The sequence below is a fragment of the Euphorbia lathyris genome, chromosome 2 (genome assembly GCF_963576675.1).
Source record: "Euphorbia lathyris chromosome 2, ddEupLath1.1, whole genome shotgun sequence".
Classification (NCBI taxonomy): domain Eukaryota; kingdom Viridiplantae; phylum Streptophyta; class Magnoliopsida; order Malpighiales; family Euphorbiaceae; genus Euphorbia; species Euphorbia lathyris.
Genome location: NC_088911.1, coordinates 127,256,989 through 127,272,980, shown reverse-complemented (window position 1 = coordinate 127,272,980; position 15,992 = coordinate 127,256,989). Strand labels below are relative to the sequence as shown.

Genomic DNA, 15,992 nt, shown 5'->3' with positions numbered 1-15,992 from the left:
AGTTATCTATGAAACTTAATTAAAATTAATTAACTAATAAGGAGATGAATACAGATAGTTGTGTTTCTTGTAAATGAAACATATTTAACTTAGTGATTAATTATCAATCTAGTTGACATAAACTAATAAAAAGTAACCAATTTAATACTAATTCTTAAAAACTTATAGTTATCACCTTTAAACACGACCAAACATTAAAAACAAGTTAACTCCATCTGATCAATTTTAAATTCCTCAATTCTTTGACTTTCTTGTCTATAAAACCCATTATCCTGGAATTTCTCTTCATTATTCTCATTTCCTAATCAGTAGAAATTAAACTTGCTATCTTAATTATGGGTGGAGATGGTTTATTACTGATTATGGTAACAGTAATTTTAGTTTTGGGAGTTTGCAATGCCAAGCTGAGTGGCGGTTTCTACAAGGAAAGTTGCCCAGATGCAAAGCGGATTGCCAGGAAGATTACTTGGGCAAGAGCTGCAACTAACCCAGATTTGGGTGCTAAACTCTTAAGAATGCACTTCCATGACTGTTTTGTTAGGGTAAATAATTTAATATATATATTGACGCATTTTTAATATGAATCAGCGACGGTAATTGTGTCGCTGATGTTATATGCAAATGATTTATATACATAAATGTTTGTTAATTAATAATGAAAAAATGGCAGGGGTGTGATGCATCTATACTATTGGATTCAGATGGGAGTATTGAAGTAGAAAAGGATACAATCCCAAATGGATCATTGTCAGGATATGATGTAATTGATGATATTAAGCATGATTTGGAAAAAGTTTGCCCCGGAGTTGTTTCTTGTGCTGATATTCTTGCCTTGGCGGCACGTGATGCTGTTTCTTTCCCGGTAAATTAAACGATTTTATCCGTTTTTTTCGTGACAAAATGATATTCGTGGTTTTTTTAACAATAGCGACAAATGATTTTTTTAGTAATACTGTTAATGTTGAACAACATTTTTATTAAAGCCAAAGCTAATTAATGCCTATAACGTCCTAATTCTGAGGTGGTGGTGCGGTCTTGGAAGCTTATAAATAGCAGTCCTAAAGGATGTCAATTAGGTCATTGATGAATTGAATCTCATATTGAAATTGAAGAGAGAGTAGCTAGGTTATATTAGTAACATGTGTTTTTAACATATAGTAGATACATTTTAAAACCGTGACATTCAAGGAATGATATTTACGCCAAAACCGACCATATCTATATATTAATGTACTGTATGAATTGATTTCGATGCAGTTTAAGAAGCTACTATGGAAAGTGCAGACAGGAAGAAGAGACGGTAATATTTCTCTTGCATCTGAAGCAAATGCAAACCTTCCTTCTCCATTCGCAGACTTCGCCACACTCAAGCAACTATTTGCCGACAAAAATCTTGATGTCCGTGATCTTGTCATTCTATCAGGTTTTTCTCCCAATTAACTTTTTCACTTAAAATGCAAGAAAACCTCTAGAAAAACTCTATAAAATCCAGGGTAAATTAACCTTTGTCATTTTTCACACTTTGATGTACGACCTTCAATTTTGCACATGAAACTATACAATCTTTTGGTGAACTCCAATTAAAATGTAATACCATTAATTATGACCGGTCAGCGTGACATGTTAGCAGTTTGACCTCCCTACAAGTCACCTCATGTTTTTGTCCAATTTCATGCAGGAGCACATACTCTAGGAGTTGCTCATTGTGCGACATTTGCGACCACTAGGCTCTACGAATTCAATACGAATGGAGACATAGACCCTAGTCTTGATTCAAGTTATGCTGAAGTTTTGAAAACTAAATGCCCTAATCCATCAAATTCAGAAACAACTGTGGAAATGGATCCTGATAGCTCAACTTCATTTGATAACAATTACTTCAGTATTGTTCTTCAAAACAAAGGCCTTTTCCAATCAGATGCAGCACTTCTAACTGATACACAATCGGCGAATATAGTTACTCGGCTGCAACAAACCAATAATTTCACCCAAAAGTTTGGTAATTCTATGATCAAAATGGGTGCCATTCAAGTTCTTACTGGAGATGCTGGACAAATTAGAACAAATTGTAGGCTAGTAAATTCATGATCAAAATGGGTGCCATTCATGTTCCACTAACGTTTTTGTTGTACTCTAGAAGAAGAATACTAATTGCTACAAAATCTATCTTAAGGAGATTGATTTTTTATGAGGCCTCCTAGTCCGGTTTAGACCGATTTTCTGTTCATTTGAAGGTTAAAGGAAGATACTGTAATTTCACTTTGTATTTCTGTAATTTTAAAATTAATATAATTTTCGGTTTTGTTATTATTATTCTATTTGTATGCTCTTTTGGATTGATATTACTAACAATTTTAAGACACACTAGTCTTTCTAAAGAGACATACAGAAATACCTTGACTAGATTACTTTGACGAGTCTAATAATTTTTTGGACTCGTCACGCAAGATATTAAATTAGACAATTTGGGACGGAATATAAATATAAACAAAAATTTATTATTTGTATGTTTTGGTTGTTGTTAAACTATTTATCATTTTTCGAATCAACTTAGTTTGTTTGTAATTTCAAAAAATTGTTGATACTCAGATTCGAGATGAGTATGGTTCTAAGAATGGGTTTGGAAAACAGAAATAGAACTGTTGAAATAATAAACTTATAATTAATAGAGTCTTTAATTTGGTTCAGTGTATTATCCAAGAGTCATTTCTATATCTGTATTTATAGAGTGTCCAAGAGTCATTTCTGTATCTGTGTCTGTATCTGTAATTATAGAGAGTTAATGTTGTTTACTAAGAGTCATGTTTGTAATCTATAAATACCTATCAATACAAGTAGTAAGACAAGAGAATTTTCTTCCATCAATTATACTCTTCCTCTGTTACCTTTGAAAGTTTATTTATTTGATCCAACAAATTGGTATCAGAGCCAGCAAAAATTCTCTACAATGATGAATGGAATGATCCCATACGAATATCCACAATTATCAAAGGAAAACTATGATAATTGGTGCATTAGAATGAAGGCTTTGTTGGGTTCTCAAGATGTATGGGAAATGGTAGAAACTGGATATGATCAGCCAGAGAATGAGGAGGAATTGACGAATGCTCAAAAAGTGAAAAGGAAGAAAGACCAACAAGCACTCTCTCTAATCCACATGTGTCTGGATGAGAATATGTTCGTGAAAATTTCGACTGCAACAACAACGAAGGAGGCATGGGAGATTCTCGAAAATTCATTTAAGGGGAAAGATAAAGTAGTGAAGGTGCGTTTGCAAACCTTGAGAAGTGAGTATGAGAAACTCAAGATGAAAGAGTTAGAGAAAATTGATGAGTTCTTTAATAGAACTTTGGTAATTGTCAATCAGTTGAAGAGATATGGAGAAAAAATGGAGGATGTTCTTGTGATAGAAAAAATCCTTCGTTCTTTGACTCAGAAATTTGATTACGTGGTGACTGCCATTGAAGAATCAAAAGATCTGGAGACTATGTCTGTAGATCAACTCTTAGGTTCGTTACAAGCCCATGAGGAGAGATTAAAAAAGAGAGAAGAACCTGTCGCTCAGGTGTTGCAGGCGAAACTAGATTTGAATGATAAAGAAGAAAAGAAGCAATTTGAAGGTGGATATGGAAGGGGAAGAGGAAGAGGAAGATCAAGAGGTAGAGGCCGTGGCCGTGGCTGGAATCGTGGATATAATGGAAGAGGTAGAGGTGGCATAAATTTTCACAATAATGAAGCCACAAATAATCAGTAATGGAATGCAAGAGGACGTGGTAGAGGCAACAATTTCCAAGGCCGTGGAAATAATTGGCATGGTCGTGATAAATCTCGTGTGCAATGTTACAATTGTCAAGAATTTGAGCATTCTGCTGCTGAGTGTAAATCTGAACCTTTTAAAGACGAACACGCCAATTTTACCGAGGAGGACGATGAAGAATCAACTTTGTTACTGACATGTAGCGAAGATGAAGCAAGGAGCAAGGAGTCTTGGTATCTAGACTCGGGAGCAAGCAATCATATGACGGGAAATAAAGAACTTTTTTATAAGCTTGATGAATCTAAGAAAGGAAGTATTTCTTTCGGTGACAAAACAAAAGTTCCAGTTGTGGGAAGTGGTGATATTCTTATCAAACTGAAGAATAGAGATCATCAATTTATTTCTCATGTTTATTATGTTCCAGCTTTGAAATCCAATATTTTGAGTATTGGACAACTTTTGGAGAAAGGTTATGAGGTGGAGATGAACAGGAATGGGCTGGTTATGAAAGATGGAAAGAAAAACATGATTGCAAAAGTTCCTATGTCTGCAAACAAGATGTTCAAATTAAAAATCAGCAGTGATCGTCCCATGTGTTTGAAAGCTTCATCAGATTCTGCATGGCTGTGGCATCTCAGAATGGCAGAAATTTGAAGGTGGATATGGAAGGGGAAGAGGAAGAGGAAGATCAAGAGGTAGAGGCCGTGGCCGTGGCTGGAATCGTGGATATAATGGAAAAGGTAGAGGTGGCAAAAATTTCCACAATAATGAAGCCACAAATAATCAGCAATGGAATGCAAGAGGACGTGGTAGAGGCAACAATTTCCAAGGTCGTGGAAATAATTAGCATGGTCGTGATAAATCTCGTGTGCAATGTTACAATTGTCAAGAATTTGGACATTATGCTGCTGAGTGTAAATCTGAACCTTTTAAAGACGAACAGGCCAATTTTGCCGAGGAGGATGATGAAGAATCAACTTTGTTACTGACATGTAGCGAAGATGAAACAAGGAGCAAGGAGTCTTGGTATCTAGACTCGGGAGCAAGCAATCATATGACGGGAAATAAAGAACTTTTTTTATAAGCTTGATGAATCTAAGAAAGGAAGTATTTCTTTCGGCGACAAAACAAAAGTTCCAGTTGTGGGAAGTGGTGACATTCTTATCAAACTGAAGAATAGAGATCATCAATTTATTTCTCATGTTTATTATGTTCCAGCTTTGAAATCCAATATTTTGAGTATTGGACAACTTTTGGAGAAAGGTTATGAGGTGGAGATGAATAGGAATGGGCTGGTTATGAAAGATGGAAAGAAAAAAATGATTGCAAAAGTTCCTATGTCTGCAAACAAGATGTTCAAATTAAAAATCAGCATTGATCGTCCTATGTGTTTGAAAGCTTCATCAGATTCTGCATGGCTGTGGCATCTCAGAATGGGTCACTTGAATTTTGGTGGACTGGAGCAAATGTGCAAGCAACAAATGGTGCATGGATTACCTTCTATAAACCATCCTAATCAGATTTGTGAAGGATGTATGTACGGGAAGCAATCTAGAAGGAGTTTTCCAAAGGAGTCTTTGTCAAGCACATCAAAGCCACTTGAATTGGTGCATGCAGATATTTGTGGTCCCATTAATCCGAGTTCACATGGAGGAAGCCGGTATTTCTTATTATTTATTGATGATTATACTCGGAAAACATGGGTTTATTTTTTGGAGGCAAAATATGAAGCATTTGAAGTGTTTAAAAAGTTTAAAGCACTAGTTGAGAATGAAAGCGGCTTGAAGATTCAATCATTGCGAACTGATCGAGGAGGAGAATTCACATCTGAGAAATTCAATCAATTCTGTGATTATAATGGTGTTCGTCGATTGCTTACTGTTCCAAGATCTCCTCAACAAAATGGTGTCGTGGAACGGAAAAATAGAACCATTCTTAACATGACCCGAAGCATGATGAAGTGCAAAGGTATGCCAAAAGAATTTTGGGCAGAAGCAGTAACATGTGCAGTCTATTTAAATAATAGAAGTCCTTCAAAGAAGCTTTTGCAAAAGACCCCTAATGAAGCATGGTGTGGAAAGAAACCAAATATTTCTCATGTAAAGGTATTTGGTTGTCTTGGTTATGTTCATGTTGCTGACGAATTGAGAAGCAAACTGGATGATAAAAGTGAGAAGATGGTGCTTATTTGCTATGCAAAAAATTCCAAAGGTTATAAATTTTATAATCCTCGGAATGGAAAAGTTGTGATAAGCAGAGATGCAGAATTTCAAGAAGAAAGCTCTTGGAATCGGAAGATTCCAGAAGATGAAAATTATGATTTTCTTCCTGTATATGATGATGATTTTGCAGGTCCAAATGAAGATGTAATTATCACACCACCGAATTCATCTTCCACATCTCAGACAAATGTGACAGACTCATCCCCAGAAAGTTCATCAGAGAGGCAGCCTCGAATGAGAAGCTTGAGTGAGATTTATGCAGAAACTAAAGAAGTAGATAACGCTACTTTATTCTGTTTGTTTGCTGATACAAAACCTGTACAATTTGAAGAAGCTGTTCAGGAAAAGAAATGGAGACAAGCAATGGATGAAGAAATAAATTCCATAAAGAAGAATGACACTTGGGAATTGGCAACACTGCCAAAGGGAAAAAAAGTTGTAGCAGTGAAGTGGATTTTCAAAATAAAGAAAAATGCCAAAGGAAAAGTGGAGAAGTATAAAGCTCGCCTAGTTGCAAAAGGTTTTTCTCAAAAGGCCGGAATTGATTATGAAGAAGTTTTTGCTCTGGTGGCTCGAATTGAGACAATTCGATTAGTTATTTCTTTGGCAGCTCAACAAGGATGGAAAATTCACCAAATGGATGTCAAATCAGCATTCTTAAATGGAACTCTTGAAGAAGAAGTTTATGTCAATCAACCATTGGGTTATACTGTGAAAGGGTAAGAAGATAAGGTGTTGAAGTTAAAAAAGGCTTTGTATGGCCTTAAGCAAGCTCCAAGGGCTTGGTATTCTTGCATCGATGACTATTTCCTGAAGAATGGCTTCACAAGATGTCCATATGAGCATGCTTTGTATATCAAGGAGAATGAGGATGGAAAAATAATGTATGTATGCTTGTATGTTGATGATTTAATTTTCACAGGATCTGATCAAAAGATGATTGAAGAATTTAAGAAATTGATGACAAATAATTATGAGATGACGGATTTGCGGCTGATGTCATATTATTTGGGCATTGAAGTTAAGCAAAGTGATGAAGGTGTCTTTTTGTCTCAGAAGTCATATGCGGAACCAATTTTAAAAGAATTCAAGATGGATAAATACAATTCAGCTTCTACGCCAGTGGATTGTCGAAATAAGTTGTCAAAGCATGATGATGAAGAAAAGGTGAATCCAACTTTGTTCAGAAGGTTGGTTGGAAGGCTGAGATTTTGACATGTACAAGGCCAGATATCTTATATGGAGTTGGACTCATTAGTCGTTACATGGAGGTTCCAACTTTAACTCATATGGAGGCAGCAAAACGAATACTTCGATACATCAAAGGTACACTGGATTATGATTTATTTTACTCTTCCCAGAACAATTTCAGATTGTATGGATTCAGTGATAGTGATTGGGGAGGAGATATTGATGATAGAAAAAGCACAACTGGTTTTGTGTTTTTTATGGGAACTGCTGTTTTTGCTTGGAGTTCTAAGAAACAAGCAATTGTTACACTTTCAACATGTGAAGCAGAGTATGTTGCAGCAGCTTCTTGTGTTTGTCATGCAATATGGTTGAGATGGATGTTAAAAAGTTTGAAGTTTGCTCTAGATGGAGCAACTGATGTTTTTGTTGATAATAAGTCAGCTATTGCGTTGGCTAAAAATCCGATCTTTCATGATAGAAGCAAACACATTGACACCAAGTATCACTTTATTAGAGAATGCATTGGAAGGAAAGAAATTCAACTCAAGCATGTACCATCCAAAGATCAAGTTGCTGAGATTTTTACTAAAGCTTTGAAGTTGGAAGATTTCAGCAGATTGAGAGTTATTCTTGGTGTAACTAAGGGATAAAAAAATTATAAGTTTAAGGGGGTGTGTTGAAATAATAAACTTATAATTAATAGAGTCTTTAATTTGGTTCAGTGTATTATCCAAGAGTCATTTCTGTATCTGTATTTATAGAGTGTCCAAGAGTCATTTCTGTATCTGTGTCTGTATCTGTATTTATAGAGAGTTAATGTTGTTTACTAAGAGTCATGTTTGTAATCTATAAATACCTATCAATACAAGTAGTAAGACAAGAGAATTTTCTTCCATCAATTATACTCTTCCTCTGTTACCTTTGAAAGTTTATTTATTTGATCCAACAAGAACACGGTCATTCTAGAGGAATTTCGCCTAACTATAACAGTGGAAATGTCTATAAGACTCAATGAAAGGCCAGGAAAAATCAGCAGAGAGTGAATTTTAAACATGGCAACAAAACATATTGTTTTACTTGACTACGCTCAATTTTGCTAAGTTCCTAAAGGATAATCTTACTGTTATAAAAAAGGATGAGGTGGAGATATGGAAACATTCTGACTTTCTTTATCATAATTATATTTTAAACATCTTGATTGATGCACTTTATATTGTTTATGAAGTCAAGCAAATGACAAAGGTATTGTGAAAATCTCTGAACCGTAGGTATAAAATCAGGGATGCAAATTCCTTAATTTTACAACCGTAGATTCGAAAAAGGTTGTAAGCTAAGTGTGAGAATTATAGCTCATTATCCATTGGATGGAAAGACTTCAAAAACATTACATTAAGCATAAGAGGGAAATGACAATTGAGGAGCTCATTTTTCAGGTTCCGCATAGAGAAAAACGATAGAGGCTCGAAGAAGAAATTCTACAATGTTTTCAGCCAAGATGTGGCTAGGGCCGATATGGTCGAGGTTAGAAAAAATCCTCAACAAATGGTCCAAATGGGGTCATGATAAAGGTATAATTTCTGAAAAGCCAAAGTTGAACAGGAAGTGCAATGACTCATTTGATTCCAAGCTGTCAAAGAGAGTCAAGCCGAATGAAGCCAATGTTGTAGAAGCTCTTACTCAAAATCTGTCTGACATCAACCTTAATTAGTAATGTTGTTTCGGAACATCAAATCCAAGAGAATGGATGAACCGACTCCTAAGACTAATGAGAAGCTTTATATGGCAATTTTGTTTCGGAACCCGAACTGTGATTCTAAAGATAGCTTCTGGAAAAGAAAGCTGCAAAATATCTTGTATTTTCCTAAAATTCGGGGAAAATAGTTTCAGGTAGCCTAATAAAGTTTCCTCCAAGAAATTAGACAAGACAGCATATGAATTAGAGAAGTGAAGGATCTTCCTATAATTACTTGAAAGTGTGAGAGTGTCTTACAAAGCTAATGGCTTGATTGCCAAGAAAAATGAAAGACTGTGGTTTGTATTTCCAAACACAAAATCTAAAAAAACTATTGATGAAAGCAATAACCACCTTAACACAATGTTGTTTGAACTACAAAATGTGTATATTCGTTAGATGATACATCAGATATGGTTCAGTTATTGAATCAGATGAATAGATCTACAATTTTCTTAAATCTCTTCTCGGATTCAAAATCGTAGTGCGAGTACCCTTTCCGCACTACACTTTCTAATCCTGATTATGAAATAGATGAAATAATTAAAAAATGTATTTTTGTTTAAGAAATAAATCTTATTGAAACTGTCCGTATTGAGTTTATCCTTTAATAGTGTGTTAAGTGAAATATTGAAGGTTTAATATACCAAAATGATTCTTCATAATCCTGAGAGACCTTAATATTTTTTTTTTACTTTGATGCATTAGATGGCAACATGGCAGACACAAGTGTTGCAGTAATGGAAAGTCATGCAATTTAAACATATTTAAAATTGACAAAGTTGTTCTTTAACTATATATATCAAATATAAATTCCTCATTTAATACCTATAAAATAAGTTGTGCCTTGAACTTGTATAGAAATTGCTAGAGATCTTCATTTAATGAACCGTATCTAGAAATAATTAATTAATATGGTTTCCTTTTTAAAAAAAAAATAAATAAATTGATGAAACTTATAGGGAATTTTTGGTATCAACTTTTTGGGTGTGGAAGTATCAATTAACACCTAATGAAAACATTTTAGGATAGAAATTCTAATTCAATTTTATCCAGTGATAGAAATCCAATTTCAATTTCAGTATTTTGTAGGTAAATAGTTATAAAAATGATTGACAACATCTTTAAACGGATAAAATTGAGCTAAATTTTTACTACTAACAATGTTAGAATATTTTGTAAAATGAAAATAAAATTGATTTATTTTGTAGAATATTACATTATTCTCAATGATATTTGCAATGCTCCTAACTTTCGTTTTATTTAATTTCCCCTTCCTCTGTAAAACTTTTCTTTTATTTATGATATTGGGTTTTCTGGTCTGGAGTCTGGGGTGCCAGCCTAGCTGGGATGTCAGGCTCCCTGTTCGGTTCGTCCCGGCCTTTATTCAAAAAATTAAATTCTAAAAAAAAGATATAATATATTTATTAATAATATTGAATTTAAAAATTAAAAATTTACTTATCAAAATAATTGGTTTTTGGATTTGATTTAAATTTTGGATACTATCTAAATTTTTTCTTATTGTTTTTAGAGAAGTGTAAATTTACATTTAATTTATGAAATAGGAAAAAGCAAACATGATCAATTTTACCTATACTTTATAGAAAAAATGAATAGACTAGTATATCATTTTTTTTGTTAACTCGATATTTAACGGTTATATTAAACCTTCTAAACGTCAATTATATGTAAAATGTTTAATATGTTTCAAACATAGTTACAAAAAACCTACCAAAATATCTAAAAATAAGTTTCGAGTGTATAAGTTAATTACAAAATGACACGACACAAAAAAAAGGCAAGAAACTATTTATCAACAAATTTATGTAGAATGTCTAATATGACACTCAAATAATAGTCAAATCACTATATTTATCTAAACTGTAGGTAAAATTTATAATTCTTAGACATATTAGGGATAAAAAAAATTATAATTTTATAGGTTACGGGTAAATCTGCACTTATAGACATTATCTTCTAATTTTAAAAGTTGTATAGTAATATATTAATTTTGAGCCATTTTGAAGCTATCAAATACTAGTTTTCTGGATTTTAGATAAATATCAAAGACCAGCTTAATGTTGAAATAGTTGCAATTAATGGATAAACATGGATTAATTATAAACACAGATAAATCCCGCTGTATTACTTAGGACTTTTTTTTTTCTAATTTCTTTTGGATTATCCCAAATATAATATTGAATTTGTCAATATTCTGGCAAAATTATACTAATAGACCCTCAATTTTATCCTTATTTTTATTAAACCTCCTCGACTTTACACTTACTATATGACGACCCCATTTAATGTTGATAAGATGATCACTCTAATAGCAGGTAACCCTAAATTGTAGAGGTTATTGAAATAATATAACTTTAATTCTTGAAATTTTTTATTTTAATAAAATTATGAATAATTGTTCATAGATAAAAAAAAAACCCTCTAAGACCGTTCCACCTTGATGTAATTAAACAATTTTAATTTTTGGGTTTTTCAATATGTTAGTGAAATGTAAAGTTCGGGGCTACAATATCCGATTTTGAAGTTCAATGACCATAATGAAAGGAAGAACAAAGTTGATGGGTGATTGGTGTAATTTACTCTCAAGATCATGTAATGTAATGATAAATATATATATTATTGGTTGACTTCAATCATTCTTCAATTATTACTTGATCATGAAGAGTAGTTGCAGAGATAAGTATAATGTTTATATTTTTATGGATTAAGTTCCATGAATTATGGCAGATGATATGATCGGTCCAAGGATAACTATATATATTGAATTCAGCTAATTAAAATGTTCATTCAACTCTTAATTAATCAAGAGCAAGAAGTGAACAATATTTGCTAGCAAAAATGAGATCAAATGATTACAAGTTGAGTTTGCTATTTATTTGTGTTTTAATGCTAACCGCTCTTAAGTTGTCAAATGGCAACAAGGGTGGTTTTGGTAAAGGCAATGATCATGGTCGTGGTCGTGGTAGTGGTAGTGGTCGTGGTCATGGTCAACCCGGAAGGAATCAACATGGAGGTCACATGATACCAAGGAATAGTTGCTCCCAACTTGAAGAAATTTCAAGGAAAATAACATGGGAAAGAGTTGAAGCTAACCCCGTCCTGCCTGCCAAGTTAATCAGGATGCAGTTCCATGATTGTTTTGTTAGGGTAAGATCCCGTACACGAAGTTTTAAGAATAGTTTTTATTATTATATATCAAATGTTCCTAGAGTTGAAGTCTGTGCAACGTATGCTCATGATGTTGTGTTTAAATTTGATTCAATAAGAGTGTTGTTGGGATTTAAATTATTGATCATTTAGTCAGGATTTAACTATCAAGGTTCGAATCCTGACAACTTCATTTATTGATGAATTTAAACACATGGAGGAATGGACCTGTGTTTTGCACGCTTCAAGCCTAAGGGGCATTGGCGTATCAACTTGAGTTTTAGTGTTTGTCTTTTTGAAGAGAGTTTTAGTGTTTGTTAATGATAAAAAATTGATACAGGGATGCGATGGATCAATCCTACTGGATTCAACTGAAAATAGCAGAGCAGAAAAAGAAGCGATACCAAACCGATCTCTAATAGGGTTTGATGTAATTGATGAAATTAAAACAAAAGTAGAACAAGCATGTCCTGGACAGGTCTCTTGTGCAGACATTCTAGCCTTGGCTGCAAGAGATGCTGTCTCTTTCCAAGTAAGATTCCAAAATTTTGAGTTGTGAAAATGCAACACTTTTGCTTTATTGCCTCATATAGTAATGATATATGTGATAATTTTCAGTTCAAGAGGCCATTGTGGCCAGTTTTTACTGGAAGAAAAGATGGAAGAGTTTCATTAGAATCAGAGGCAAATAGAGATTTACCATCTCCAGCAGCAAATTTCACCACCCTTCAAAAACAATTCCAAACCCATAGGCTCAACGTTGCAGATCTCGTTGCCTTATCAGGTATACCTTTCGGGATGAGTTAAGTCCTGAGTTTCTCGAAATAATTGAAACTTACTATAAAATTGTACTTTTTGCAGGTGCTCACACAATTGGATTAGGGCATTGTGTGATAATTACAAATAGGTTATTCAATTTTACTGGAAAAGGAGACACAGATCCATCTTTAGATCCAACTTATGCAGATTTCTTGAAAAAACAATGTTCTAATCCTCCTGCTCCAACAACCACAGTTGAAATGGATCCTGGAAGTTCTCTTTCTTTTGATAGCGATTACTTTGTGGCTTTAAATAAACACAAAGGGTTATTTGAATCGGATGCAACTCTTCTTACTAATCCTGAAGCAGCTCGTATTAGCAGAAATTTAGAAAACCAAAGGGCTTTCTTTGCTCAGTTTGCTCAGTCCATGATTAAAATGAGTTCCATTGGAGGTGATCAAGGAGAGATTAGGAAAAACTGTCGTGTTGTTAATTAAATTCCGGTAATATGTTAAATCACAGGTTACCGGAATTTAATTATTAGGGGTAAAATTGTAGCATTTCAGATCCTCTGCCCCGATTCAGTCACGGAGTAGTGTAACATTTTTACTAGTTATGTACTTGTTACATTTTGTGTTTTCTTCTAGTTGATTAAGTATTTTGCATATTGTTTGTTAATTGATAAATTTCTTGCTAGCAAAAATGAAGCTATAAGTAAGGAATTATAAGATATGTAGTTGAAGACTTGAAATACAATACAAATGAAAAAAAATTCAAAGTCTTGTTTATTTATTATTATTTCTATGTTTTTTTAGTTATATTTGGATGCTATTTTTTCCCCTTTATAAGCTGAGTTTACAATTAAGAACTTTATTTCTTATAAAAAAGATAATAAATATAAGAATAGAATGATATATCTGAAATATTCACACACCGTATATTAACATTAATAAAATCTCCTATATATACACATGTTGGCCTACTAGCCTACTAGTTCAATGAGACAATTCTTTGTCCAAGTCGTGTAACACAATCCTAGGTTAACTAGGAATACGATGGAATCCTAAGTTCAAACAATATCGACTGCTAGTCCATGACTCAGTACTAGTCCAATACAGACTACGAGTCCAAAACTAAAAACAACTCATATACTTCCATTTCCCCCCCACCCCCCCTGAAGATGTACAGGTCGGTCCTGAACTGTCAGCTTGTTCCTTTGAACTGAAAACGAGACTGATGAAGAGGTTTAGTAAAAATATCAGATCTTTGATCCTCAATTGAGATGCAGCGAAGAATCAGAGCTTTACATTTAACCTTGTCCCAAACAAAATAAAAATCGATATTCAGATGTTTGGTGTGTTGGGCTTTTCTGACCCATGAGGGGTCCAATTAGGGTTAGACCCATGCTTTAACCCTAGGAGTATATAAGGGTAAGTTTAAGAGAGTTTTTCAACTCTAAATTTCGGCCACCACAAAGAAATGAGAAAGTGAAAATCCATTCTTCTTCCATTCCACCCAGCCACACAGAATTGCCCATAGCCGGAGATTCAACCAGTGGAGCATCATGAATTTTGGACAGGAGCTTCCTAACACTTGTTCGCTTGTTTTCACAAGAGCGATCGTCGTTCGGAGTATTGGAAGACCAGTTCGTACCAGGGGCAGATTGTAGACAGATTTGTGACTTTTTTGAGGTTCTTCTTTTCTTTTGTGTTGTGATTGATTCCATACTTCTTGAGGGAAAATTCCAAGATTGTATGTTGTTGTGTATGCCTCTAGTGTTATCTACAAGAGCTTCCTAACACTTGTTCGCTTGTTTTCACAAGAGCGATCGTCGTTCGGAGTCTTGGAAGACCAGTTCGTACTAGGGGCAGATTGTAGACAGATTTGTGACTTTTTTGAGGTTCTTCTTTTCTTTTGTGTTGTGATTGATTCCATACTTCTTGAGGGAAAATTCCAAGATTGTATGTTGTTGTGCATGCCTCTAGTGTTATCTAGGGATAAACTTGTGTATTGCCCATTATTTTTTGATATAGTGGAAGGTTTAAGCGGACTGCGGTCCCCGTGGTTTTTACTCCTTGCATTGAGGGGGTTTTCCACGTAAAAATCGTGCTTGTTCATTGTGTTTGTGTGGCTGCCATTTAACTACTATTGTTGCTTCGTTGTGTTTGGTTGTTGCTCTACTAATTAGTTTCCTCATAGATTCATTCAAGTCGGGAAAAAGATTAATAACTAAAGTTAATTCCGCATTATTGTTGTTACCGTTGTTAGTCTGTTTTTCTCATCATGGTGGAGTTATAAAAGACAATATTAACTGTTAAATAACCACACACAAGTTGTCAGACTAGAGAATGGGTACAAAACTCATTGGGAAGCCAATTTCCTTCATTAACATTTGGATCTAGCCAACTTCAGAAGTAGTTGTAGCAAGATAATGCTATTCTGCCTCAGTAGACTATTGAGACACAATCCTCTGCTTTAGAGAACATCAAGATAACAAACACTGGTCAGTGAACACAGCAAAACTGCTTGTGGATTTCCGGTCATCTCTATCTCCATCCTAATCGGCATTTGAGAAAAACTGTATCTATAAAATCGAGCCACTTAAATTCCATGAGATCGTGAATCATTCAAGTAGCCTAGAATACAACTTGATGTCTGGTGGTGAACTCTAGATCAGAATCTTTCCTTGCGGGGGGCGTCGTTGGGTTCGACGGGGGGAAGCTCCGATGCCAAAGTCAGTGTATAGTAATAGGAATAAACTGTAATGACAAAGTAGGGTTTAGGAGAGCGTGAATGTGTACCTCTATAGCTTTGGATGCAAGCTAGTTATAGTCATGTAGTTGTAACCCTCGGTAGCTAGAAAGTCTTCATTAATTAATGCTCCATTAATGGCGGTTAATGATCTCATTCAAGTATGACTGTTAGCTTATTAATGGGTCTATCAGTTACCTTTATCTGGAATCGGCGTACTTATCCTACGGGTGGATCGAGGCGTGATGGCGGGTCTCCCATAGGTTTGACTATGGATAGCGTGTGGAGGAATCCCTGTGATCCGCCATTTTAGTAGCTTGTGTGATACGCCATAGCTTTCCCGATTACTTAGATACGCGGTCGTTTTGGCTAATATCCCTTTTGGTCCCATAAATAATATCTTGATGTT

General features: G+C 34.5%; 2 protein-coding genes across 2 annotated transcripts; both read left to right on the top strand.

Annotated features, from left to right (window-relative positions):
- Positions 1 to 335: 335 nt before the first annotated feature.
- On the top strand, positions 336 to 2,088 carry LOC136216757 (peroxidase 24-like). Its single transcript, XM_066003323.1, has 4 exons — positions 336 to 542; positions 671 to 862; positions 1,258 to 1,423; positions 1,679 to 2,088. The coding sequence occupies exons 1-4, from the start codon at positions 336 to 338 to the stop codon at positions 2,086 to 2,088; spliced, it is 975 nt and encodes a 324-aa protein (XP_065859395.1).
- A 9,676-nt stretch (positions 2,089 to 11,764) lies between these two features.
- Positions 11,765 to 13,329, top strand: LOC136216756 (peroxidase 24-like). The gene is made up of 4 exons (XM_066003322.1): positions 11,765 to 12,073; positions 12,414 to 12,605; positions 12,692 to 12,857; positions 12,935 to 13,329. The coding sequence occupies exons 1-4, from the start codon at positions 11,765 to 11,767 to the stop codon at positions 13,327 to 13,329; spliced, it is 1,062 nt and encodes a 353-aa protein (XP_065859394.1).
- Positions 13,330 to 15,992: the final 2,663 nt, after the last annotated feature.

What these genes read in the sequence shown, in the direction of transcription:
- LOC136216757 (XM_066003323.1), top strand. Translation starts at nt 336, where the DNA reads ATGGGTGGAGATGGTTTATTACTGATTATGGTAACAGTAATTTTAGTT. An exon ending in TCCATGACTGTTTTGTTAGG is followed by an intron (nt 543 to 670) that starts GTAAATAATTTA and finishes AAAAAATGGCAG; the next exon opens with GGGTGTGATGCATCTATACT. An exon ending in TGATCTTGTCATTCTATCAG is followed by an intron (nt 1,424 to 1,678) that starts GTTTTTCTCCCA and finishes AATTTCATGCAG; the next exon opens with GAGCACATACTCTAGGAGTT.
- LOC136216756 (XM_066003322.1), top strand. Translation starts at nt 11,765, where the DNA reads ATGAGATCAAATGATTACAAGTTGAGTTTGCTATTTATTTGTGTTTTA. An exon ending in TCCATGATTGTTTTGTTAGG is followed by an intron (nt 12,074 to 12,413) that starts GTAAGATCCCGT and finishes AAATTGATACAG; the next exon opens with GGATGCGATGGATCAATCCT. An exon ending in GAGATGCTGTCTCTTTCCAA is followed by an intron (nt 12,606 to 12,691) that starts GTAAGATTCCAA and finishes GATAATTTTCAG; the next exon opens with TTCAAGAGGCCATTGTGGCC.